General features: G+C 39.7%; 1 protein-coding gene across 2 annotated transcripts in view; it reads right to left on the bottom strand.

Annotated features, from left to right (window-relative positions):
• GALNT7 (polypeptide N-acetylgalactosaminyltransferase 7) overlaps positions 1-26,595 on the bottom strand; it is a 73,660-nt gene that overhangs the window by 19,973 nt on the left and 27,092 nt on the right. For both annotated transcript variants that reach the window (XM_074905764.1, XM_074905762.1), the window contains exons 2-3: positions 20,779-21,236; positions 4,520-4,686 (exon numbers count right to left, since the gene is read on the bottom strand). In XM_074905764.1, the coding sequence (XP_074761865.1) occupies positions 4,520-4,686; positions 20,779-21,236 (625 nt within the window). The remainder of the gene's footprint in view (positions 1-4,519; positions 4,687-20,778; positions 21,237-26,595) is intronic.

The raw sequence follows: 26,595 nt of genomic DNA, 5'->3' as shown, positions 1-26,595 counted from the left end.
GCACTGGTTTGCACAAGCTCTGAAAGGCTGCTAGATGCCATGCCTGTGATGATCTAACAGGAGAGGGGACATGCAGGACGTCCCTTCCAGCAGCAACAAGCCATCAGGTCGCTTCAGCAGGAACATTTTCCGCACCCTGAATGAAAAGGATTGAAGTTGGAGCTTGTTGCAACTTATGTTTCAGTATGTTTTATATTCTTGCCACCAGTATTAAAACCACTCTAGTTTAAACAAAAGCTACATATTAATAATTGAAATGGAAATGGTGGGTTTTGGAAGCGAAGTTTCCAAAACTTGAAAATTCAGCAATTCTACGAAAGAAAATCTTCTGAAATGACTATATTTTAATACTCTTATTATTCATCCTCTTCACCTTAATAAAGGAGTAAGTTTTCTCCACTAAAAGTTTTACGTATCCTCTTCTCCTATCCCACACAAATTTACAACTTCTTTTGTAAATCCTTGTGTTTTAGGAAAACTTCAAGGATACATAAATATCAAACTAGAGAAAGAACAATTTTAGCACATACGCTGTACAGAATAACATGCCATGTAATCTATATAGAATATATGATATAACAGTGATATACATTTTTATAGGATAAAATCAACAGAGTTATGAGGTCATACTGAAGTGGTACTAAGAAAATCTTTATACCACATCATTATTTATTCTGCAAATTCCAAGTACATGTTACAGAAGGACTGTCAGGAATGTTTCAAAGATTTAAAACCTGAAGTTATTTCCAGCTCTCCTGCCGATGAAGCCGAATGTTTTAGTTATCAAATGTTCAACTATATAAGGCTCACAGGGAGCTGTAAAAACCTGTCATATTGATTGTGTACAGCTTTTCTACAGTACAAGTCTCAAGACTTTGCAGTCCATTATCTGAAACCATGCCAGGGTTAGCAGCAAGTGCTACTTCCCACAGGAAAACTGAATTTTCCCTCCTTCCCATACTACAAAGCCTGCATGACAGTAGTGAATAAAATCCTGATACTTTTACAGTTAGAAATACTGTCTGACCAGTGTTAAATTTCATTCACTTGGAATGTGTATTTATGATAACTATTAACAGCCTTACAGCATTCTGATTTTGTTTAAAATTGTTTATTTTACTTTTCAAAATATTACAACCACCAATCTGGTCTCCCCTTGCTTGGGTTCTTCTCTCACGTCTCAGTGCATGATTAAAGTGTGAATCAATGCTTTTTAAAAACATGTTCTTTCTCCAAAATATCTCGAGCATTTCAGATTACAAGGAGGGAAAATGGAGAACAGGTTTTTTTCCCCTCAACTCATGAATGTCAGTTTGAGAACTAGAAAACTGGCACCAGAAGTCCTTCCTAAAGAAGCTGCCTCTGAGTCCCCTGCACTGTAATCCTACTAAGGTGGAGCTCTCAGCTCTAACACAAGCACTGATTAATGCTTCGGTGTCCTCACTGCAAGCAGTGTTAAACAAGTTAATAAAAATGCTGCATCAGTGGGAAATGTAGTTAACAATAAAGAAAAAATAAGTAAATGGAAAAGGTAGACAAACCCTTAAACGCTATTAGGAACACTGGTATTTACTTCACAGTCACTCTTTACAAGTGTATGGCTACAGAAGCAAGCTGCACCAGCTGAGATATTGACCTCTATGCTTCAGAATAAAATAAAGCTGATACCTAAATACATAACAAGTAGTGTTGAAGACGTATGTACACAACTGCACTTGTAGGGAGCTTCAGAAAAATCTGGTGTTATTCTCATTGCCTTTCCAGAACAGCTGTATCTTCCACACAGCTAGCACTCATGGCAAAATAAACTTCTGTCAAAAAACTGGGGGGAAAAAGCCCCACATAGAGCATTGTGGCCTCACTGACACTGTGGTAGAAGCTGCTGCAACACTTCTTGGACTCCAACATGCACTAATACAGAGGTCTCAATTGAAAATATGAGAACTACTATCATTCAATTAGCTTGGTGTCATCTTCTTGTTACGGTTCCCTTTGTGCTTTGACAAAGGAAAAAATGCCTGAGCAGAATTCAGCACATCTCTCTGCACAGTTCTCCGCAGTCAAACCCTGCTGTTTGCAGAGAGATTAAGGAAGGAAGGGAGAGTGTCATTCAGCAGAAAGACTGTTCCCAACTGACTTTATACAGAGAATTAGAATGAAAAGAGCATTTTCCAAGCATTGCAACTGTTCTTCCCTGTAAGGCACAACATATATAATCTTCTATGCAGCTGTAACTCCCTCCTGATCAAAGAGGATTTCTCATAAAGAAGGACAGGCAGGGCTCTTTACAAGCCAGCCTTTAGAAGTGTTTGCAACTGCTACGCTCCATTTTAATTTTGTACCGCTGGAGAAGGCAGCAGCTAAGAAATAAGGACAGCCATACTGAGTGTAAGCAAACATCTACTCAGTGCAGCATCTGTGTCCCTCAACACCAGTCTAATTGGTGGAAATTCAGATGGGAAGTGTGCAGTCTGAAAGCAGGTGGAGAAGGAGAAAATCCTGTATCTGTGCTGTCAGCACACTTTTCTTGTGGCTGAAAAAGCAAAAAGCCATCAACAGCTCTATTGCGATTAAGATTGTGTTTTGCAGCTCTTCTAACAACTGGAGATCTCTTCAGGCAGCTTGGCATGCTTTGCAGCCCGTACTAGTTCATGCTTCTCTCTGGGAAGAAAGAAGCAGAGCAAGATCCTACTCTCTTAGCCATTTTTCATCTAGAATGCAATTTGAATTATTGAAATTAAGTTAATTATGTTTACCAAGTGATAGCCTAAAGCAGTTTAAGGAATTATTATAGTGAAACAGTACAGCTGCAGCAAAGTGTTCAGAGCTATTCCAGTCCGTGCTTGTTTTCCAGTCGCTCACACATGAGAAAATTGCATCTTGAGCTACAACTCATCTGAAACCCAAGTACTGAGTCTAATCATTAGTAAAAAATCTGGTAAATTCTTCTAGAGACTATCAGTGTCATAGTTATTTTATACACCTAACTCAGCCCTTGAATAGCTCTGAAGAAAAGCTGTGATCCCAGCTGAAAAGGAAAAACACAGCACATGTCTGCTGAGTGAATTATTAAAGTTATGCCCCTTAGAAGAGAATATACTTTTGGTTTATAGCGTGTGTGTATATCTAAGCCTAATTCTCAAAAAATGTGAAAGGATACAGGAGACTACAATGTAGCATTCAGTAACTTTATTAGACTAAGCCAGACCTAGTCAAGTTTACAATACAGGTACCTTTTCCTCTCCTGTAAAAACAAACAGAAAATGATACCTATCTACTTACAGGTATCATGTAAAAATTAACATACAGTAACTATTTTTAATAGTGCTTTATACTCAAGAAAGGCATCCCCAACTATGTAATGAATTCAGTTCTAAAATGTATAGTGGGTATACCCACAGAAAACAACCCCTCCTGTGAGGCTGGAAATAGGAGAAGCCCAGATCACCTGATAAACAGGGTGTTTCAGAACAGTCATCTGCCTTCCATGCCACTACCCAATTCAGCTACTATAAAAACAGAGAGGAGGGTAAAGGGAGGATATCCTATGCTGCTGTCCAGTTCAAACTTGCCTGTCCTCCTAAAAACTATCATCACTGCCTGGAAGAAACTGTCATCCTGCACACTCAAAGTTATGTTTTTATTTATGCCTCTATTCTTCTTTTTCTGTCAACTTCTATTCAAGAACTATGCTGCAATAGAACCTTGCAGAACGTGCAGCTTCAGTGCATTACTTTGAAATTTGTTTAAAGTTTAAAACCAGAAAATTTCCTCTATATCAATCATCTTCAACCTTAGCATACCACTTTCAGTTCTTCTCTGTATTCAGCCTTGATTTGCATTAACACTAAAAATGCCACTAAAGGACAAAAGTCAGCATATGTTTATAAGTATCATATCTAAGTATGTACATCCTGACTAGAATCTATGTTACAAAGGATGAGGAAAATCTCTGGAGTTCTGAAAATGCTGATATGCAGGACTCAAAGAAAGACAGAAACTAAAACACAAAAATTTTTAAAAGCACCTCCCCCCCAATAAGAAACAATAAACACCTTAATGTGATGTTAAAAATGGATGTTAGAAATTTAAAAGATATTGAAAATGAATCAGAATAATTCACTAGCCTTAGATATATTTTTATCACGGGGAGGAGGGGGGAAGAAAGGAATCTGGATTCCTATATGCAATAAAAAAAGAAATTATTCCTAACAGGCTTAATGCAATCTCCTTCAACACTCTTAAAATGACTTGTTTTCACAAGAGCTAAGAGAGGTACTAGCTATCCCAGCTGTATTTCAAACAGCTGAATACACATAAAGGATTGTCACCTTCATGAAAGCAGTTAATTGGAAAAGAGCTTTCCCTTCACTGAAAACTGAAAGGACTGGTGAAGAAGCAACTTACTTTTTCTTGCAGAGTCGACTCAGTCCATGGCAGGTAATAAATCAAAAGACTATTTAAAGGAAAAAAAAAAGTTTCCTTTTCTACAAGTAGAGTATTAATATTCCAAATATACCTTTGTTGCTAAAATCATCAATCAGCACAATTTCTGCCAAGTATTTCCTTGGTGTTCTCTTAATGACACTGTGGACTGTCCTCATGAGTGTGGACCATCCTTCATTATGGAAGACAATGACAACGCTGGAGGTGAGCAGGTTATCATCATAATGCCAGTATTTGCATCTGTGAAAAGATTTGATTCTATTAATTTTCACATTGTGATTTACTGAACTGCTTAACACCATTTTTGTGCAAATAAAATCTTCAGATTAAATAGAAATGGGATATAAAAGGTAATATAGCTTAAGTGCATCACAGAGGTACAAGGCCCAAAGAGCAGCTTGCTTCCAGCCAGCAAGCCTTTTTTCTTCCTGAAAGAGGTAGGATGCAGGTTGGGAATGATGACTCCTGCCTCAAAAGCTACATGCTTCCTCCTGTGTAGATGGATGGTACTGCATGGACCGGGCTGAAAGACATCCCTACCACCACCACCTTGCTGCTTGTGAGCCCAGTAGAGAACAGTGGAAGAAAAGCCCCAAACTGTGGCTACTAAGATGGTGATCCTCTTCAAAACATCAGGTATCACAATTTAGGGTGGTCTGTGCATTTGGCTCACCTGCTGCATAACACACAACGAAACAGTGCTGGTTTTTTTCTAAGCTTCTTTAAATCAGATTTACCCAGTAGAAGTACTGTCTATAAAATGTTTCCATTGGCTTTATACAGTCCACATGCAGAATCGTACAATTAGCAAAGTTATAGCCATTGTTGTGGCAAGGCAAAGCTCATTAATTTCTGCCCTTTCACAATAAAATAAACATAGTACGTAAACTTGCTAGAAGTACAGCCGCAACATATGAAATGCTTATGTCAGCTGCTCTGCATAAAACTATCTCCATTTGCGAAAACTATCAGAAAAGCATAGTTGCTTGTGGGAAAAATGTAATCCCATGGCAGACAAGATGTGACCTTTACTATTTATTATTCATGGTTAAACTTTCAGGTATAAGAAACGTAGCTAAAAAAACCCCAACCTTATCAAACCCATCCAGCCCTCCATTCCCCTAGTCAAAATGCAGAGTCACATGCTTCAACAGATATAAGAAGGTAACAGCTTTGGCCAAATTTAAGCAATTGTACGTATTTTTTTTAACAAATAAAAAAAATTTAAAAATAGACTGTCAAGGACAAGTTTCAAACCTGCCCTAATTTCAATATGCTCCTTCCTTGAAAGATAGGAGAAGAGGGGGAAAAAAAGCCAAAACAAAGAGGTGAGAATCCAAACAAAAATAGTGCAGAAAAGTCAAAGGAATAAAGTGAGAAATTGAACACTCAAGGGCTGACAAATTTTAGAAAAAGGCCAAGAATTTACAATCATTTGAAAATGTAATGCCTATACAGAATTTGACAATAAATGCTATCACAGCAATGAAGAACACAAATTTTCATCAAAACAGTTCCTAACTCTACAAATGCATTGAATGCACATTCAAGTAACAGATTCAAACAAGAATGTATCTGGCTACAATATACATCTTTCTAGTAGCCAACACAACAGATCACAACTGCATCAACCAAATGTGCAAGGCTAACCAGTGTCAGAAAGAATGACACAGGAAATATAATTATTGCCTATGTTCATTCCCATTGAATTATTCAAGTTAAACATCCATATCAGTGACTTCCAGCTTGGTGTACCATGAAAAGCACTTCTGCATCCATTTAAAACACGTTGCATTTCAATTTCACTGTGGACCTGGACACAGATCTTTTCCCCTGCGGGATTACAGATCATTTAGAAACAAGCAATATGAGAATATGAGTAATCCAGTCCATATTTTCCAATATTTATTAATTACATTTATCAACAATGATTTAATTTGAAATAAAATGATTTCATTTTGGGTTGACATAGCACTTAGGGATATGGTGTAGTTGAGAACAGTCATTGTTAGGCTAACGGTTGGACTAGGTGATCTTCAAGGTCTTTTCCAACCTTGATGATTCTGTGAAATTGTAACGTGCATTTCCCCAACTGCATCCCCAAATAAGACTGTTCGGTCTCCCTAATTAGAACCAGTCCAGGTATCTCCTTACCTGAAAGTTTCCCTACCTGATCTCTAGCCCCTTTTCCAAATATAATAATACAATTCCTATCACCAAATCCAGAGACATAGCACTTTTGATTTCAGTGGGCAAAAGACTTTCTTTCTTCATCTTTTTGCAAGTGAAGTCTCTACTAGAGAGAATCTGAGTTTTCAAAGACAACTATCATGTATTAAGAAATTATTCTTGACAAATAGAAACTTTTAAACTTACGGATGCACAAACTTCCATAGTTATTTTTATATACAACAAAAAGCTTAAATGCACAGAAACATATCCGTGGTTGAAAAGGAATTACCTTTTCATCAGAAATTACCAGAGTTTCTGAAACTAAATTTTACTTCATGTGGAAAGAACTCACATAACAGATCTATAGGTATTTAAAAAGCATTTGTTTGGTGAAGAAGGACGTATTTCACTTATTATCAGGGAACAGTATCAATATATATTTCTCCCCGCCAGAACAAAAAGAAGTTAGTAGAAACATACTATTAAGCTTGGTCCTATGGGAAAAGAAAATTACAGAATCAAAACAGTCTATAACTAAGTCTGATCTAATAAGGCATTTGTTCTCTTAGTCAGGCATGCTGTAAGCAACCTCTGAAACAGCACGATCTCTGTAAGTGTGGTTTACTGCCTAAAATCCTCCAGCAAAATTGTTTTCATGACTGAAGTAGCCACAGCTAATCATATTTATAAGCTACTAATATACAAGTTCTAGACTGACTTTAAGATAAAAATAGATATGCTACCTAGGTGCATTAAATCGGCTGTGTAAAACAAAGATTTTCCATTGCGTGTTTAATAACAGATATAATAATAGAACTGTGTTGCTTTACACATATATTCATCACCTGGATTAATTTTGGTGATACTGTTATGTTAAAATGGAGGCAAACAGGGTGTTATACATTGAAAATCAGCATGCCAGTTGTATGCAATTCAAGAACTTGATGTAAAAGGTAGCATAAATTAATAGCACCCTTTGCCTCAAAGGAGAAGGCAGTATCCGACATGTTGCACTGTGCTGCTGACCTGCACCTTCAGCAGTTTAGCTACAGAACTTTTTTGCTTCCCAATTAAAGACAGCTATGACATTTTAAACTGCCTTCAACAACAGAAATAAAGCAAACTGCAAAAGAACCCAAGCCTTTTGGTTGCTTATTTATCCCACTTCCTGCAGTGTAGGTAAGTCATGTTTAGAACAAAATGAAAATAAGAATGAAAGATAGCAAGTGACTTCACATAATTTAAAAAAGCCAAACCTATTACAAAAACCTGAATTGAACAACACATCAGTGAGCAATTTATAAGCAGTTTTTGATCTGTGCATTTTAATGCATTTTTACAACATAAAAAAGAGGTCTAGACAGGCTTTTTGCTACATATCCAACTTAATCTTCTCCACTCTGTCAGCACATCTTACTTTTAAACTTGAAAAATAACGTGTTGCTAAATGTGACATTTGCAAGTCATAAAAGCACTGTATTTATATCTCTAGTACGATCACACTTCAAGTTTTTTCCAGAGGCTTTATTTCATTTATTGGACAGTCCACAGACTCACTCAAGCTCATAAGCTCCAACAGACTGAAGTAACTCTTACGCACAATCTTGTCTCTCATCTTGCATTGAGAATTAGGGGTTAAACATGGTAGTTGTTTTCAATACGTGTAATTAATATTTTAATCTCTGTGGCAATTTTTTTTCAAGAAATGCGAATGTTGCTCAAGTATTTGAGCAACAAAAATCAGAGCCCTTCCCTCTCATTTCCTTCACATCCACAGGGAAGGAAGTGGGGAAGAGCTTTTCTTCAGTGGAGCAGCACTGACATCCAGTGGTTGGCAAACCAAATACCAAAAAACCCATAAACGTATTTTCCTTGTGTTTGAAGCTGAATTTTATAGTACTAGTTCCCCTGTAAATTTCAGACACCAGGAAAGGAAAGTAAAAAGCCTGAATTTCCAGACTCATGCTTCAGTTTTAAAAGATGGGGTTAAATAGATACAGGCATCCACGCAAAAGCTTCAAGCTATGAAAACTGGCATGGGCAGATTCAAAGTCTGTGACAAAGAGGATTTAAATACATTTCAACCTCTAGCTTCATCCTCTGGATGCTGTCTTGCCCACATATGATAGCACAGTGCTCTTTCAGGTGTAGCCTGCAGGCCAGCTGTGGTGATATGCTGTGAACAAAATTGGTAAAGAAACTCACTTAAAATTTATTTTGAATTCTTACTGATATAGCTGAGATGATGGCACATTGCAACAGATAGGCAGGAATGAGAACGTAGCATCCTTAAGCTAGTCTTGCCTCTAGACACTTCACATCACTCTTCCTGACCCCTGTAAAGAGCTATTGTACAGGGCAAGAAAGAGCAGGCTTGCACAGGTCTGTGCAAGGGCTGGCAACATCTTCCATGGGCAGTGCTGCACAGAAGAGCAGCTCTGCTTGCTTCATTTCCTCAGGGAACTCATGGGTCAAAGGAAGCAAACACCTTCAGTTCAGTCCATGAACAAAAACTTCCCCAAATCAACACTGGTATTGTGGAGCAAAAACATGGACTGACTCATCACTGGAGTAAAAAGAAGCCTTTTGAAAGATATAGTAGTGATCTAATGGAGAAACAGAACAAGTAATGTTTCTTCTATTAGCCTGCATACTTAAGATGTGAATTATTCCTACTCCCTCCCTGTCCCTGGGAGGGAACAGCACTGTTGGAGACCATGCCACACAAATGTCCCTATCCCTTGATCACAAAGTTGTGCACCAGCCACAACAGGATAGGAGCCCTTTTACAGGGAACCCCCTCCACAAGAAGCTGGACACCTGGGTGGATGCTCCTTGGTTTGAGGAAATTTCTGCTTTTGCAGCTTTGTACTATATTCATTGGCTTGCTCTTACTGGTGTCCCCTGGCCCCACAAATATGATCATGTGTACACACTCCAAAGACTGGATGTCCCTATAGCCTCCCTGTTAGCAACCACCTCAGTTGCAGATGTAGGCTCAAATTTCCTCAGGCGAAAAAAAGCCCAGGCTAGAGGCTGCTTCTCCTGGAACAGTAATCCAGTCATCAAGCAAAAATGCAAGAACTGAACAGGAGAGCACCTCAACAGCAATTTAAGGGTGAGCTCCAATCAGATGGATACTCAGAGGGCAATTTGAGATCTTGAGTTGACAGAAGTGCTTCTGCCATCCCGAGTTCCTAACTTCCTAGCACACCAGCCAGCACCTAAGCTCGAGAGAGAAGAAAGAGATATCATGGCTGCTAGCTATTCTCCATGCTGATACTATCTTCCTCAGGTCAACTATCTGACTAGCACCTGCACTTACCAAAGGCACATCAGTCCTCTATCTTGATTTTAAAGCACTGTACTTGTGTGCTCAGACCAAAATGTGGCAGCACAGATTTCTCTTAGATAGCAAGCAGCTGCCATCACATTCCTGTAACTGCTCCAGCAGCCAACTCCCTGGAGTCAGCTGTTCCAAGTTGAGAGCCCTGAATCAGTACAAAGCTAAAGGTCTCAATTTAGCATTTATCCTGAAATTGTAATTGACATTAAAAAACAGAATCTCTTTTCTCCATTAATATAAAACTGTTCACAATTTTAATTTGTATTTTAAATTTTATTTCATTTAAAGTGGTATGAGATTCATAGTGATAATTGCTTTATAGTTCATGCATTTTTCTCACTCTTTGAGAGGGTCTAGCACTAGCAGAGCCCAAAAATAAGTTAGAAACTCTCTTTACATTTGCAGCTTCCTCTTCTGGTAAGCTCTGTTCTGATCTTATAAGGAGACAGTCATTCAGCAGACAGTATGCTTTTTACATAATTTAATACTGAATTCAGGGCTGCTTGTTATTTTAAACCATCAATTTAATATGACTACTACAGTAAACTGCATCTACCCCCTAGGAAGACAGGTGAGAGTTTCTTTCACAAAACACCTTCAACAGTTTGCTCAACTGTAGAGTTGTCACCACAAACGTTCTAGTTGAGACTGACTGCTTGATGCCTGCAAATCAGAGGGGTCATTACCTAAGTCTAGAGTAGACAGAAACAGATTACAGAGCCAGGCACTTCTCTTAAAATACAACTAAGTAATCTAGTGTTAATACTGGGTTTGTTACCTATGAAGCCTTATAGGGTATTGGGTATTTTTATGTATCATCGACACCAATATAAGTTGATAGTAGTCAACTGACAAAACAGGGGTTCTGGAAGAGAAGCAAACAGACAAGCCAAGAAGGACAGTTGGATCAGCTGAGTCATTCCCCCTTCCTCCCTTAGCAGACAGCGGCAAAACCTCTACTACACACTACCTAACAGATTAAAGCTATGCTGAAACAGTATTTCCTATTTTTACATTAGCTACAAGCTTTGTCTGTTTTCATTCCTGAGGCAGCCTGCAAGGCTATGTGACTAAGTTTTGTGATTAATGCCCCTGGAAGCACAAGCTACATACATCTCTTATACCTCTGAACATGACACCATTCAACTTCAGGGCAAGGTTTGTACAGAGACCCAACATTAGGGCTCATAAGAAAATTAAAGGAATAACCTTTGCATTTTTTTTAATCACAAAATTCTTGCCCAACACTGAAAAAGTTGAAACAATACATGCCATAAAGCAGGAGAACTGGGGCAGCTAAAAGGCTAAAATAAATTCCCTTCCATGGGGAAGGGAACGTCACCTTACAGAAAGATGGAGCCAAAGCCCTCTTCTTCCTGTTTTGGTTTAAAGTGATGCAATATCTCCTCGCATGTCTCCAACCCTTCTGCAGCATGCTGACACACTGCACCACTGTGGGGAGGAGATGGGGCAAGCAGATATTTGGCCCCAGCTGCGGATGACACTGCTGCAGGTCAGTTGCACGGGAGCAGTTTATTGCGATGCACACCCCTCTCCCCTTTGAAGCAGCTATGTCCTCAGAAAACACTGGTAAGAAACTACAACTCACTGTATATGGCAATTCTCATGATTTTTCCATTGAGGTGGGCACTAGTTCAGGAGTTACAGCTTGATGCATTTACTTATGTACCACTCAAGCCCTGGCTGTACATAACTATTGATTGATCAAATGCTGACAGGTTTTACCTAATTTAATACAAGGCTAGAAAGAAGCTTGGGGTAATGGGATCAGTCCCACAGAAACACTTTTATTTCTACCATGTCTTCCTTTCCACCTTCAACCTTGAAGTTCCTGCCTATGCTCAGCTGGACTGAATGATAACTTATAAAATCACAGAATAGTTTGGGTTGGAAGCAACCTTAAAGATCATCTAGTTCCAGACCCACTGCCATGGGCAGAGACACGTTCTACTAGACCAGGTTGCTCAAAGCCCCGTCCAACCTGGCCTTGAACACTGCCAGGGAGGGGGCAGCCACAACCTCTCTGGGCAACCTGTGCCAGTGTCTCACCACCCTCACAGTAAAGAATTTCTTCCTTATATCTAATCTAAATCTACCCTCTTTCAGTTTAAAACTGTTACCCCTTGTCCTATCACTACACTGTCTGATAAAAAGTCCCTCCCCATCTTTCCTATAGGCCCCCTTTAGGTATTGAAAGGCCACTATAAGGTCTCCCAAGAGCCTTCTCTTCTCCAGGCTGGAACACCACAACTCTCTCAGCCTGTCCTTGTAAAGAAGGTGTTCCAGTCCCCTGATCATCTTCATGGCCTCCTCTGGACCCACTTAAGCAGGTCCATGTCCTTCTTATACTGGGGGCACCAGAGCTGGACACAGCACTGCAGATGGGGTCTCATGAGAGTGGAGGGGGAGAATCACCTTTCTTGACTGCTGGCCACACTTCTCTTGATGCAACCCAGGATACGGTTGACTTTCTGGATTGCAAGCACACATTGCTGGCTCACAGCCAGTTTTCCATCCACTAATACCCCCAAATCCTTCTCTGCAGAGCTGCTCTCAATCCACTCCTCGCCCAGCCTGTATTTGTGCTTGGGATTGCCCTGACCCATGTGCAGAACCTTGCACTTGGCATTGTTGAACTCCATGAGGTTTGCAGGGTACCACCTCTCAAGCCTGTCCAGGTCCCTCTGGATGGCATCCCTTCCCTCCAGCATGTCAACCACAGCACACAGTTTAGTGTCATCAGCAAACTTGCTGAGGGTGAGCCCAATCCCACTTATATCATGCAAGTTTATTTGAATGCTCTACCACAGTAAATTCTGGTTAACAGGAACAAGACAGAGCATAAGAATTTAAGTGTTTAGTTTCACATTCAGTTTACAACTCATTTGCCTGAATGCTTCCTCCATTTGCCCCAAAACTTCTATGATGTAAGACTGCACCTGGAGGGTTACACAATCAGCTGCAGGAAACCTCTCAGATTTCTCTGCCCCCTCCTCCAAAGCCAAGGTTTAAGGCAGAATTTAAATATACTCCAGGCACTGCACTACATATTTTTGTTGAGTAAGAGGTCCTGTTCAGGGCTTGGTCTTCTCATTTCAGACGCACACATTCAGCTAAGAAAATCCAACTACACATAACACACCCAGTGCCTCTGTCAGCTTTTTTTTATTTCTCTGTTGAAACTTAATATTTTAAATGCTAGCAGCCAACACTAAAAATACACAGGATCCATCTTCACTGTAGCTTTCACTACTGGGACCTGAAACGTTAACAGAAAATGTCTGGTTTTGCTTTAAGGCCAATGCCTGGAATTCAAATCTTTCCTGACCAGAAGGAGATGCTCTGACAATACATGGATAATTACATTTTAAACATTTTTTTTTTCCCTCTAGGAGTCTTGCCAGCAGTAAAGCAGCTGATAACTTGCAGTGGAAAGCCAGTATTCCTGATTTAGCGTGACCACTATAATTCACCTGATTCTCAAACCCAGCTCTCACTGAGGTGCACAAAGATTTATACACATACTATAAAATTAGTTTTCTTGGTTACAGAATAGTTCCAGTGTACTATGTGGCACTTGAATAAAAGATTTTCCCAAGGTACCATGTGAAATGAAACCAAAGTCCCTAATGCTCCATTTCCAATGACACAGATACCAACAGTAATTACTAAAATCTTTTTTTGTATAACAGTATCAAATATGTAATTTGCACAGTGCTATAATTAAGGAACTAATCACATTCCTGAAGAAAGCAGGCTCCACTTCAGAGCTTTTCTATTCAATCTCCTTAGCTACGACAAGATTGACTGGACAGCTTACTTACTGTAAGAGAACATACTAAATTCATGTTACTTGCCCAGAGTAAAAAGACCATCAATTTCTAATGAGCAGCCAAGATTTATCTGCCTTATTTCATACCCTGAGTAATTGTTTACCACTAAAGATTTTGGTATTTTTTCAACTCAAGTCCAGCACCAAAAATTTTTTGCCGTTTGATATTTTTAATAGCACCTGGATGAACCAAAAGGTCCAAGCTGTCACCATCAAACTATGAGATGTTAAAATATCTTTACTAACAGCTCTGCATGTACGTATTCCTAAATAAAGTCAGAACTCTTTATTTTTGGGAAGAATTCTCTCCTCTGATTGCACCAAAAATAATAAAAAACCAAACACCTTTCAAAACTACACATACAGTTTTTAAAAAAAAGCCAATTCTCATTCCCTTTTGTTTAATAAAATGTTGTGAGCTGCAAAAACAGTTGTTCAAAAATGTATTTCTGTACACAAAGAGCACTGTAATCCAGTAAGGAAGAGTTACTTTTTCAGGTTTCTCAACAAAGGCATATTGTCAATTGTGCTGTTTGAAGTAAAAAGGTGACCCATGGCAACAGATTCAATTATTCAAGTATGAATTTCTATGGCCTAGGGGGCATGCCCTGCAACAGCAATAACGTCATTAAAAAGGAAAAGTCAAACTGGATAATCCACGGAAGGAAAAAAACACTTAAAAATATTATTTTGCCATGATCAGACTTAAAGATGTGTGTGGGTGATGCAGCTGAGATTCTGGCTCACACTGGTGAGCAGACAGCAGTTATCTATTGCCATATTGAAAAAAAAAATCCAGTAAGAGAGTAATTTGTCTCATCCCTTAAACATTCACAGTCATGAAGCTTCCTCTCCCAGTCACACTATTTAGGATATAATTCTTCCAACATTTATCAAAAGAAGCTGTCAAAAAAAAAAATCTAGCTTAAATAGAGTCATAAGAATAAAACCCTCTGGGTCAGTCAGAATAATTTGTGAGCAAGTCTTCCATGAGCTGGATAACAACAACATATCAAGCCTGAGCAAAGCATGTTGAGCACTGATCCTTTCTTACAGCCAACACAGTTAATTACCCTGTCATAAAATCTGATCAACAGTATGAACATCCCTGGCTTAAGGGCTCTACCATGATGTAAGTTGGTTAATAGGACAGATTGGGAGTTTCACAGAGCATCGCTTAGAATATACTTTAAGAGAATGTTTCTTCACTTAAATTTCAACCTTAAGTGCAATAAGCATGACCCAAACACAGCAAAGTACAACAATACCAACAGAAACGGCAGACATGGAGTGTTCTACTGTGAAAGTGAACTTCATAAGGGAAAACTTGCATTGCTGCTTAGTGTTTCTGAGATAAACTACAAAGAGACTCCTGCAACTAATACATTGTAGCTACATTATTTTTTAGAAAAACTGAATACTGATTCTTTAGTCACCTGTGGTGTTGTCCATCATGCAGTTTTCTCTCCCTTTTTGACTCTTTCATATAGAAACCATTATTTAAAGGTTTTCTAACATCTGCCATGAAAAATTAATGATTTCAGGTGTTACAACTTTGCCAAAAAGTGCCCAGAAAGGCTTCTTTGAGGACAACCTCCCCAAAACACAGGAACAGCCCATTCCCACATGCAGTAAGTCAAACAGGCATGGCAGAAAGCCCAGCTGGCTGCACCAGCTTCTGAGGGAGCTCCAATGCAAAAAAAAGAAGAGTAGGGAAAGTAGATACATGGACTGGCTACCTAGGAGTACAGAAAAATACTGCCTGAGCACATGCAGAGAGAATTAAAGGCAAAGTTCCAGTGGAGTTGAAATCCATGAGATGGGAAGGGCAACAAGAAGAGCTTGTAGGCAAAAGGAACACTAAAAAACCATGGGTTTACTGCTGAATGAGATGCAACTTGGTGTCAGAGGACACAGAAAAGACTGAGACACTCAACACCTGATTTCCCTCAGTCTTTACATGCCAGGTTTGCTCCCAAGTCCCTGTGTTTAGGGGCAAAATCTGCAGAAGTAAAGGAATATCCACCACAGAGGAAGGGTGGTGGGTCAGGAACCACTTCACTGGACACACACAGCAAATGGCATAAACACAGCACAAGTCTGTGAGACTGGATGGGCTGTACCAGATGGTGCTGAGGGAGCTTGTGATGTCATTGTGAGGTCATGCTCTGCCATTTAAACAAGATCCTGATTCTTGACAGTGGTTCCTGAGCACTGGCAAAGGCAAATGCCATGCTCATCCTCAAGAAGGATCCAGGGAACTACAGCGAGCCAGTCTCATCTCAGCCACTGGAAAGATGACAGAGCATATGCTGCCAGAAGCCATTTCCAAGTGCACAAGGAGAAGGTGATTGGGAATATGTGGTTTTACCAAGAGCACATTCATTATCCTGACAATGAAAAAGCTTCCAACTTCAAATTATTACCTTCTTCCCCAACAAACCAATTATTAACAACAGTCACTGGGAATAAAATGCATAAGGCTATGTCCTGCAAGGATCCATTTAGCATAACGACCAAAAAAGCAAAATGCAGTTTGTCTCTGCCCTGTCAGGAGGTGGCCGACACACAATGACAACATTTAACACTGGGATTTTTATTAATATTTTTTTAAAATATACTGATATAATTATACAACACTTTCTGCTTAGATAGTTATGCTGCAGAACTAATGTGTTCCAGGAGAACGTAAGAAAGAACATTTTTCACTGATTTGACATAACAATTAACCACAGACCATGCAACTAGACTTTTAAGAGTGATAATCACTTTACTCACATCTCTATTTTAAACCTGTTGGAAGACTAAGCTTGCAGCAGGTCTCTTCAGTTAGTCCAGGTTTGTATACTCAGTGACAGACTCTAAACTTGGCATTACCACTCAATAAAAAAATAAAAATCTTGGAGTCAAACATGGATAGCTCTTTGAGCATTTTATCTCAGAGTTAATGAAAGGGCAAACAGAATGGTAGAAATAATAAGGAAGGAACATGAAACATTTATATAGTAGCTTGATGCAGCTATGTCCAATATTCCCATATCACAGAGCAGCAGAGTAACAGAGGTATATGACAGTATCCGGGAGGAGAGGTTAAACAAACATGATGTTCTTCAGCCTGGAAAAAGTCACTGACTCAGGATGTCATTAATTCCAAGAGTATAAATGCATTTAAAAGACAAGTCTATGCACAGAAAAAGGTCTATGAAGCATGACAATCCTGTTGCAATTTTTGGCTCAAGTGTCCCAGCTCACCGGTTGCTAGGAATGAAATTTAGTCCATTCTTGTATGTTTTCTCCCAAGCATATGTTATTGGCCAGAGCTAGAGACAAGACTGTCAAGAAAAATAATCTCTGGTCAGATCCACTACAGCTGTATTTTTTAAAATTAATTTTTTAATTTTAAAATACTCTGGACAAGTAGCTCATTATGCTGGAAAAATAAATCAGTTCTTGTTCTCCCTAGCAGCAATGCTCTTTTTTTGAGAGAGAGCACACCTTGTTACCTAGCAGCATTCATCCAAAAACCTGTGTCCATTTTTTATTTCCCCAGCATGGTGTGCTTATCTTGAATCAAAGATCATCCAGAAACTTTTATCACTCTGTTTTTGCTGTAGCTTTACCTCTGTGCAGACTCCTGATCACACACAAAAGTATTCAGGGAGAAATCAACTTAATATCCTTCTTCCCTAAAGGTAGCATTAGTTTTATTGCAGGTCTACTAGGAGGCAGGGACAACATGTAAAATTCAGTATAAATGACTGCTCTTAAAAGGCTGCCACCTATCAGAATAATTAAAAAGGTCCAAAAATGGTAAAACCACCAAGTTTTAAGAAAAATTTTTCTTCCAGCAACTGTACAGCGGTTTTGGACAGGGCTTGCTAAGCCTGCTCTACTTTTCTGCAACTAGAAATATGGTAGAAAATGGGTACTGCCCCACTTAAACCCAGTTTATGGCTCCCCTGGCCCTCCTGCAGAGGGCAAACCTATGACTTGCTGTATGCCAACAGAACTGCTTGGCTTTAACCTTGAAATAGATCAGTTAAAATCTTTAAGGCAAGAGTATGCAGTACCGGCAAAATGGAAATACTCTGTTGTACCCAACAAACAACTTCAACAGGCCATCCAACATTATTCCTCTCTACAGAGTGCAGCAAGAGTTAAAGCTTTTTACAGCAGCTGAGACTGTCTACAATCACCAGCAAAGTTCCTACTGAATCAATAAAGGCAGCTGGCAAATCATCTTGGCAACGTGTCTGACTCCAAAGTCAAATCTAAACATAGCAGGATTGAATCCCTCTTTGTTGGCATTTCTTTCCTCTTGTCCCTCCAGCACAGACAAACCCTAAGGCAATGTGGCTTTTAAACTGAGAGACAGTTCTTGCAGCACTATTTCACTCCAACTAGCACTGCCTGGGAAAGCATCTGGCATACTTCACTCACCAAGCCAGACTGCTTAGGGTGATGCTGAACAATTTTGATGTTTCGAAGAGAAGACTGAGGTGAGATCTACCTGGAATTTAATGTATATGAATGAATAATCTAGTCTTTGCCTAAAAGGACTTCCTCAATTATCAATGCCAAGATACCATTAACCAAAAAAAAGATTATTATACCACTCTTTGGTACGGTTAAACAGAATGTTGACCAGCCCTATCAATCAAAATGGCTTCTGGACTTTTTGAACAGATCAGAGGAAGGAAAATAAATGATACAACCAACAGACAATCTGCTACCTTTTGCTGCATTTCTCACCAATATTGGGGAATAAACAATAAAGTATGCTTAACACCTGAAAGCATGTAGCAGTACCAGCCAATCTTACACTGCTTCTGCTATCTTCTACCACTTCCAGGAGAAACATGGAAGCTACAAACCTTTAAGCTAGCTAGGACAATTGCAAGCATCCGAAACATTCAATACATAAAATATTTGATACAAAGGAGTCTGAAAGATGCCTTTTGTCCGTGTTTTTCATGCTGTTTTGTTTGCTCACTTAGAACATTGAACAATAAAACCTAACTTTGATTTGGAAGACTTATCTGCAAGTGTGCTTGGAGGAAATTAAACTTGGAGGTTTCTAAAATTCATCTTTTCTGTTCTGATTGGTCACATGGCTGTCCCTCCTATTCCTCAAAGTATGTGAAGTACTTAATTCTTCTTTGGGAACTTCTATTTATTACTCCCCTTCAGAACAGAATTAAAGACAAACTCCAAGAATATGACAAAAAATACTTCAAGAAGCTATAGATGTGGAACTATTTGGCAGATGAATATGCTCTCTGACGCCCTCCACTTTGGGGAAAAACAGAGGGGAGGGAATACTTGAGCTCTGCTACCAAAGATATGGCTGCTAACCTGTGCAGAGGCAGCCCAGTCCCACCTGCATGCAACATGCTGCCATTTCTGCTCTGCTGTCCTTGCGGAGCAGAGAGCGAGGAAAGGGAGCGTGCTTCCACCTGCTTCCCCTTCCCTCTTCCTCGGGAAGGCAGGACCAAAGCAAGCTCTGCTCACACGAACTCCTGGCATCAGCTCCCCTCTGCTGAGTTAATCACAACACCTGACGGGTAAATGGTTTTCCTCTGTGAGTTTTCTTAGTCCTGCTGCCTCCTACAAAAGGGACCCGAGTGGCTGCAAATGCCTCAACAGAAGCAGCAGTGTCTAGGGAATAACCTCCTAAAAGGAAATGCTGACCTACACAGGTTATTTCTTCCCCTTCAGAAAAATCTCTTTAGCACAGAGGTCCAACTGCTCACTGCCATGAAGAAAGAAAACTTAAGTGAACCCCAGGACAGCCAACGCTTCCTCACCACCAGCAGCAGATGGGCACAATCCTCTCCTCTGACTGCTAGCAAATGGAAACCTTCAGTAAGTCACCCAAGAAAGACAGCACAGCTATATTCTGTGCACTTCATTCCCTTTCAGTGAGTATACACCAGATAGTAAATTCAAGCAGCCATACATGCACAGGCATGAGTCAGACTCACAGCTGGCCACTTCTACCTCACAAAATGGAACAACACCCACTATAAAAGGCCACAGCAGAGCCTCAGTAACCAGTCAGTGACCAACCAAACAGAGCATACAACCCAGAGGCTGGCACCCAATCCAGGGATCATCATAGCTCCACTGCTAGGGATGAGGGGGAAGTGAAAACAGGCAAGTACCTCATTTTGTATCCAAATTTGTATACCCTCTCCTACAAACACCCACCCCACCCCAAACCAAACACTCCACCCCCCTCACCCAAACAACCCCCCCCCCATCAATCAATCAGTTTGCTGTTTACTGTAAAGCTGTTAGTAAACACTGAGCAAATGTTAATAACTTCCAAGAATTTCCCCACACCAAAGTGGACACTATTAGCAAGTAAAAAATGTTTTCTCTTAAGATTGCTTCCTTCTTTATGACAAATGCAGTGAGAAACTGTTAGAAGAGCACTCCTCCTTCAACTTCAAACCCCAATATGGCAGATCTATACTTCTGATAATGCAGGTAATTAAGCAGAATTATTTAAAGGGAACAATATTTCTTTGCTTCTGTTCTATTTATTTATCTAGTGTTAAATTTTAAAGTATCAGCGTGAAACCAAAACTGAATAAACTAACTAGTATAGGAATTTCTAGGAAATAATTAAAAAAGTATTCCTTCTTAAAAAAAAAAATCTTAAGTTATGGATTAAAAAAAAGATATGACAATAAAGACTGTGGCTGGACCTGGAACATGCAAACAGACACTAAAACAGATGACTTTGGAGATAATATAGATTAATTATTCATTAAAGGAATCATTGCAACAGCATTAAGAATAATATATGGAAACAGCACTCTTGACTGTCAGAACAAGAAGCCTGAATTATCTGGCCTAATTAATAATATTTGTTCAAGCATCAGCTAAGATATATGGAAAGAACATACTTAAACCTCATAAAAACAGAACTAAAAGAAAACAAAAGTTTGCTTACTCTTCTTGACGCAAGTCATTAACGCTCCGATCTAGAGAGATCATATCACTTGCCACCATATTAAACCCAAACTCTTTAATGCTGGCTTGAATGGATTCTTTGTAATCTGGTCCTAAAACATATGGCTTCGCTTCCTCTCCAGGACCACCAACAACTCCATGAGGCTCAGGCTCTTTGGGCTCAAAATTACCAAGGACTCCAGGTCGTAGAACAGGATCTCGGTACACAAATGTCTGAGGCTTAAATGTGAGATACTGCCTCTGGATGATGTTTTGCTGTTTGTTATCACCACCACCATGATGATTTAGTTCATTTTTGGCCTTATTTTTCCTTCGAATGGATTCCAAGTCCACTTCCACACCTTCAACATGAGGCCAAGGTACCACAGGTTTGAACTTCTCATTTCCTAGTCCATGGTCTCCTTTGTTTGGCATGGGTCTGTTGGCTTCTTTGTCATCCTATATATACACACACAGAGAAACAGCAGGAGATCATATATACTGATGACCCTTTATTTATTTAAATCCAGTACCTTAATGCATTGAGAGTCAGCACTAAATACATGTTATGCAAGAAAGGAGAAGTTTCTGTTAAGTGGGTCAATGAACACTTTTTACTAAAGTAGCTGGCTGCTGGAGAACATCACCAGCCATTGTCCACACTTACCTAGGTGAGTGGATCCTGGAAACGGGCTAATGCCCAAAGCATTCCCAAAGACCAAATGCCCACACTGGACATGTTAACTTGAACATAGTTCAGGCTACACATCAAACCAATGGGCAGGGAGCTCCAACAGAGCATTTTATGAAGAAGAGGGTGGTACTGAAGCAGACAATGCTGCAATGCAGAACACGCCATCCCTGGGGCCACTCTTGGACACAGGGTGTTTCTGAGGCCACATGTACCAGCTGCTGAGACCTCTACAGTGTCTCAGCAGTTGCTAGATACAGCCTAAATGTGCTTCGGTGCTGGGAAAGAATGCCATGACTACGTGTAATCTGGCACGCACATCTGCGGCAGCCTGGAGCCACATCTAATCTCTACCCTTCACTCTCCTGACTTGCTCCCACCAAGCATTACTCCCTCTGCTTGCAACAGCAGCACTCTTTTTAGAGCTGTGAGGTAAGCTGAAGGCACTGGGGACAGCAGGCAAAAATGAGATGCAGCCCTGATCTGATCTGTTACATGGCCACACAGACAAACCTGCCAGGGGAAGCACTGCTGGGGCTAAAGAGAACTGTCACAGGCACTGGCACTGGTTATCTCCTGCATTCTTGCTGAAAACAACTTTACCATTTTACAGCCCTCCTCCCTGCCTTCCCACCAAGAGATTTTAAGTTCTCACTGAGAAGAAAAGCTGGGATTTTGAAAACTGTTCAGCATTTTCAGTCACCACAAGGCTGGTGGGGTTCAAACAAGGGTGGGTGATTTTGGAAGAAACTGGACAGAAAGTGTCTGAATGTCTCCAGAGTACAACAGCCCCACCTATGAACACTCCCCAAAACATACAGTCACCGCTTTTTCCAAGACTATGTCCAAGAGAACAACAGGACAACAGGCAAACACTGCTGAAAGTTCAGATTTCCTGCTAAAATATCTATTTGTAAACACTACAGATGTTTGATCCTGCTGAAATCTGCACACACATTTTAGCAATGTCTCACTATCTATTCCTAAATATCGAATCAAAGAAAAAAACTGAAATCAGAAGGATGTCACCTATTCAGACCTACTGGAAGCAGGGATAGCTTCACAGTTAGATCAGGCTTTTCGGAGGCTCATCCAGTCACTCCCCAAAAGCCTCCAGTTTCTCTGGACAACCTGCTCCAGTCACTTGACGAGTCTCACAGTGAAGGTATTTTTCCTCATACCTCAGCAGAAGTTTCTTACGTTGCATCTTGTGATGATTGCCTCTTGTCCTTTCAGAAGATTTTATTTCCATTTCGTCTGTAACCTCACTTTGGAGGGTAAAAAGATGCAATCAGATTTCTCATTAGATTTTTCTCCAGCCAAAACAAGATGAGCTCCTCTACCCTTTTTGTGACTGTGTCACATGCTGCAGCCCTCTAGCCTCCTTAGCAGGTCTTTCCTAGGTCCTCTCCATTTGTTAACATCTCTTCAGTGTTGGGTAGTGCAGAAGGAGAAACCAGACACAGTACTCCAGATGCTGTCTTGTTAATGCCACGTGTCGGGAAGCAAACCACATCCCTCTGCTTGTTGGCTAAGCTCTTCCTCGTGTAATACATCACGTAGTTTGCCTTTATTGCGGCAAGGGCACAATGCTGACTCATGCTCACGTTTAACTAAACGACGCAATACTTACTACTACATTATTTTCCTCATATCATTCTGCATAACAGAACTTCATAAATTAAGAAAAATCCAGTATAAAATATACCTAGATTAACGTGATACCAATAGGAGCCAGATTGGCTCAGATTCAAAATACTAAGAGTTTATTCAAGAAACTTTCTGACCTCTCTGCTTGTTCTACTTTAAACAGGAAAGACATACAAAAAGCAGAAGTGTTACATTATTCTGTTCTTCCATCATCATTTTTTGAGGAACTCAAAAGCCAGCGTGGGAAAGACAAGGATAAGGTCATATGAAAAGGCACATTTTGCAAGGAGGTAGAAGGCTGGCACGTATCTAAATAAAGCCCTGAAAAGACTTTTGAAGAGAGCATCATCTCACACTTACCCTAGAAATCAAAAGGAGGGCTTTGCCACTCAGCTGTCAGAACACTGCTGAGCACTCAGCTCTTACCAACTTGCATCTAATTCCTGCTCTGATTGAGGAGGCAGTTACAAAAGCCAACAAAATTGTGGCATCATCAGGAAAGGATGCTTACAGAGAGCATCATTTTGACTGCATAAGATTTTGAGGCATTTATGTCTTCAGTAATATTTAGTTCTGGTCTCCACATCTCAAAAGGACTTAAAGAAGGGACAGAGTAGGGCAATCAGAAAGGAAGAGAAGGTAGATAGGTGCCTTGAGATGAAAGACCAGAAAGGCTCTCCTTTCATCTTAAAACTCTGCAGTTTGGAGATGTGATGGCTGAGGGGCATACAAGTGAACTTTAGAAGGTGCTGATAAATTGAATGGAAACCCACTGTTTACCCTAAATACAAGAAGTAGAGGCACTTGACAAAACTGATAGGAGATCAACCAAAACATGTTCTTTGCACAGTGATCTCCTGGAATATGCTGCACAGGATGTTGTAGAGAGACGGTACAAACAGCCGAATAAGGGATGAGACAGCATGATGGATGACAGGTCTACAGTGGACTATATAGAATATATAATTTATATTTTATATAAAAGCTGGGCAGGGGGTACCTTCTAAAAGTTCTAATTCAACAGCTGTAGACACTGGAAGAGTCCAAACAGAAGAGAGCACAGAAAGCAGCCAGGTTTACATGCTGCTGCTCTCAGACACCACCCTGGATCACTAGTCTCAATCAGGCAGGAATCTCTTATGACCCTGGTCTGTATGAAATTAAGTACCCTTTCATTTCACTGCTATCATCTGTAAACAGTTACAACCTTACACTTAGCCAGTTCTCCAACTGAAACATAACACTTCTCAAAGTAGTTTGTGCGTTTTGCTGTTGTCAGAACTATGACTTATCTTGTATTACATTTAGCCTCATTATAACTGTTATGCACAATTTGCATTGTAATGCATTTATTTGCTGTTCTCTTCTAGACATGAAATATATTTATTTTTTGCAGGCCTGGGAAGATATTGCATAAAACATGAAAATTATACATGAACACACTCATTCACCTCTTTCCTCCAATTCTTATGTCCCTAGGACAAATACAATGGAAGGCATTTACTGTGGGTTAAGTTCTGCAGACAGCTTAGAACCACACAGCTGCTCACTCCTCCCTCCCCACCCCTGGCCTCAAACCTAAAACACAACATCATATGGGATGCTATGAAGAAAATCAGCTCTGACTCAACATTTTATGAGCATTTCTACAAAAAAAAAGGGAACTAGCGGTGTTTAAATAGGTGGGGCAGACTACAGCTGCTGAAGGTTATTTGTTTCTCCAGAGATAATTGAGACAAAGGTTTTCCAAGTAACATCTGGAAAAAAAAAAAAGCTAAGTCAAGCCACAATCAAAGAACTATTTTGGTCATCATATAAGCCTCAATGCCTTAGGAAATTCTAGAGCTTCTTCTCTTTTAAGAATTATGACCTCCTCCCCCCCCTTTTTTTATACAAATGATTTAATGACATATCAAAAAAAAAAATTTTTAATCAGTGTGACTCAGTGATTAAAAGATTGGCTCAGCTAAAAATGTAGTAAACTTCTAAAAGAGTCATACAGTGACAACTAAAACTGGAAGACATGCAAAAAAAACCCCCAAAACCCAAACAAATCACAATAACCTTTCTAACGTGGAAAAACAACATAGTCTTAAAATAATTTGAAAAACTTTGAGAGACAAATCAATGACAATGAAGTGAAGGGAGGGTTCAGTAGAAGTGAGCATGACATACATCTGAACCCTGCACTTCTAGGTTGTCCAAAAATGAAGGGAGAGAAGCAAAAAAATCTGTGAATTCTCTCACATCTGACGATAAACAACAAAATCTCATTACATCTTTATAAAGGTACAGAGTAAGCTGTTTACATACAGTAATATAGAAAAACGTTTTTTCCACAGATCATTTTTTCTATAGGGCTAGATCGAGGATTTCCTTCAGCTTTTCTGGTTCCAATTCAATGCATGCTTCTTTATTTTTAAAATGTTCTTTTTAGTCCTTAAGGGATTATGTATGAGTCACTGCAATGGGTGTTTCGGAAACGGTGAGATGATATAAATACAGTCAATCCCTGACTTGTACAAAAAAGGAGGTATTTGGTGTAAGGCTTTTTTGCAAGTTAGGTTCTTCCTTTTTGCAAAAGGGAAGAATGCAATTAAAGGTACAGGGAACATAACTGTATCCCTTTGGAAACATGTTTCTAAATTATACAAAAAGGAGAAACTGGGAGAGGTCTCCATCGGGCCAGAAGACTGGTTAACTGGTAGGAGGGTTGCAGTTGTAGCTGGCAATAAAACTGCAAATGTGAAAGTTGCATAATCTGCATTTCTTCAGTCAACCAGTTCAGGACTGGCAACTCCCTAAAACTCCCTATGAAATAACGTCTGAAGTACAAATTGCTGTTCAAAAAGTGGATTTGCTTCATTTCTAAAAATGGAATATCATCATACTGAAAAAAGTTTGCTAATTCCAAGCAACACCTATAAAAGCAACTTGCTCATCTAGACAAAGATCAGAGATGGACAAAAATCAAAAGGGGAATAATTAAGTAGAATCCAGTAGTAGCTCATTAGCCAAGGACGCAAAAGGAAATTAAAATAACCCCTTACACTCTCAGAATATACATGTTCATACCCAGCTGATTAAAGACAGATACCAAGCACTGCAATATTCTGGTGTTCCTCATGAAAAAACTATAAAAAATTATACAGTTTAATATTTTTGTAACCTATGAAGCCAATCCCTATATAGTTCTATTTTCTGCAGTCCAGCTTTTACCCTTCTTGAATCTTGGCTGCATCTCCACCACTGCACTTACTGTGAAAGGCAAATACAATGTATGTTATTCTATTATAAGGAAGGGTTCAAGGACTTTTAATGGAGGATGAATCAACAGTTCTCAGAGCTTCCCTGATATAAGTTCCTCTTCTACGCAAAAAAGCGTTTTGAATAGAGCCTGTCACAGATACTCTGACGGAGACCATAGAGCTATCAGTTTAGCAAGGATTTCAACATATTTAAAGATATTATTTCACT

Source organism: Athene noctua, chromosome 4 (genome assembly GCF_965140245.1).
Source record: "Athene noctua chromosome 4, bAthNoc1.hap1.1, whole genome shotgun sequence".
In the NCBI taxonomy this organism is placed as follows: domain Eukaryota; kingdom Metazoa; phylum Chordata; class Aves; order Strigiformes; family Strigidae; genus Athene; species Athene noctua.
This window is presented reverse-complemented; position numbering and strand designations above follow the sequence as displayed.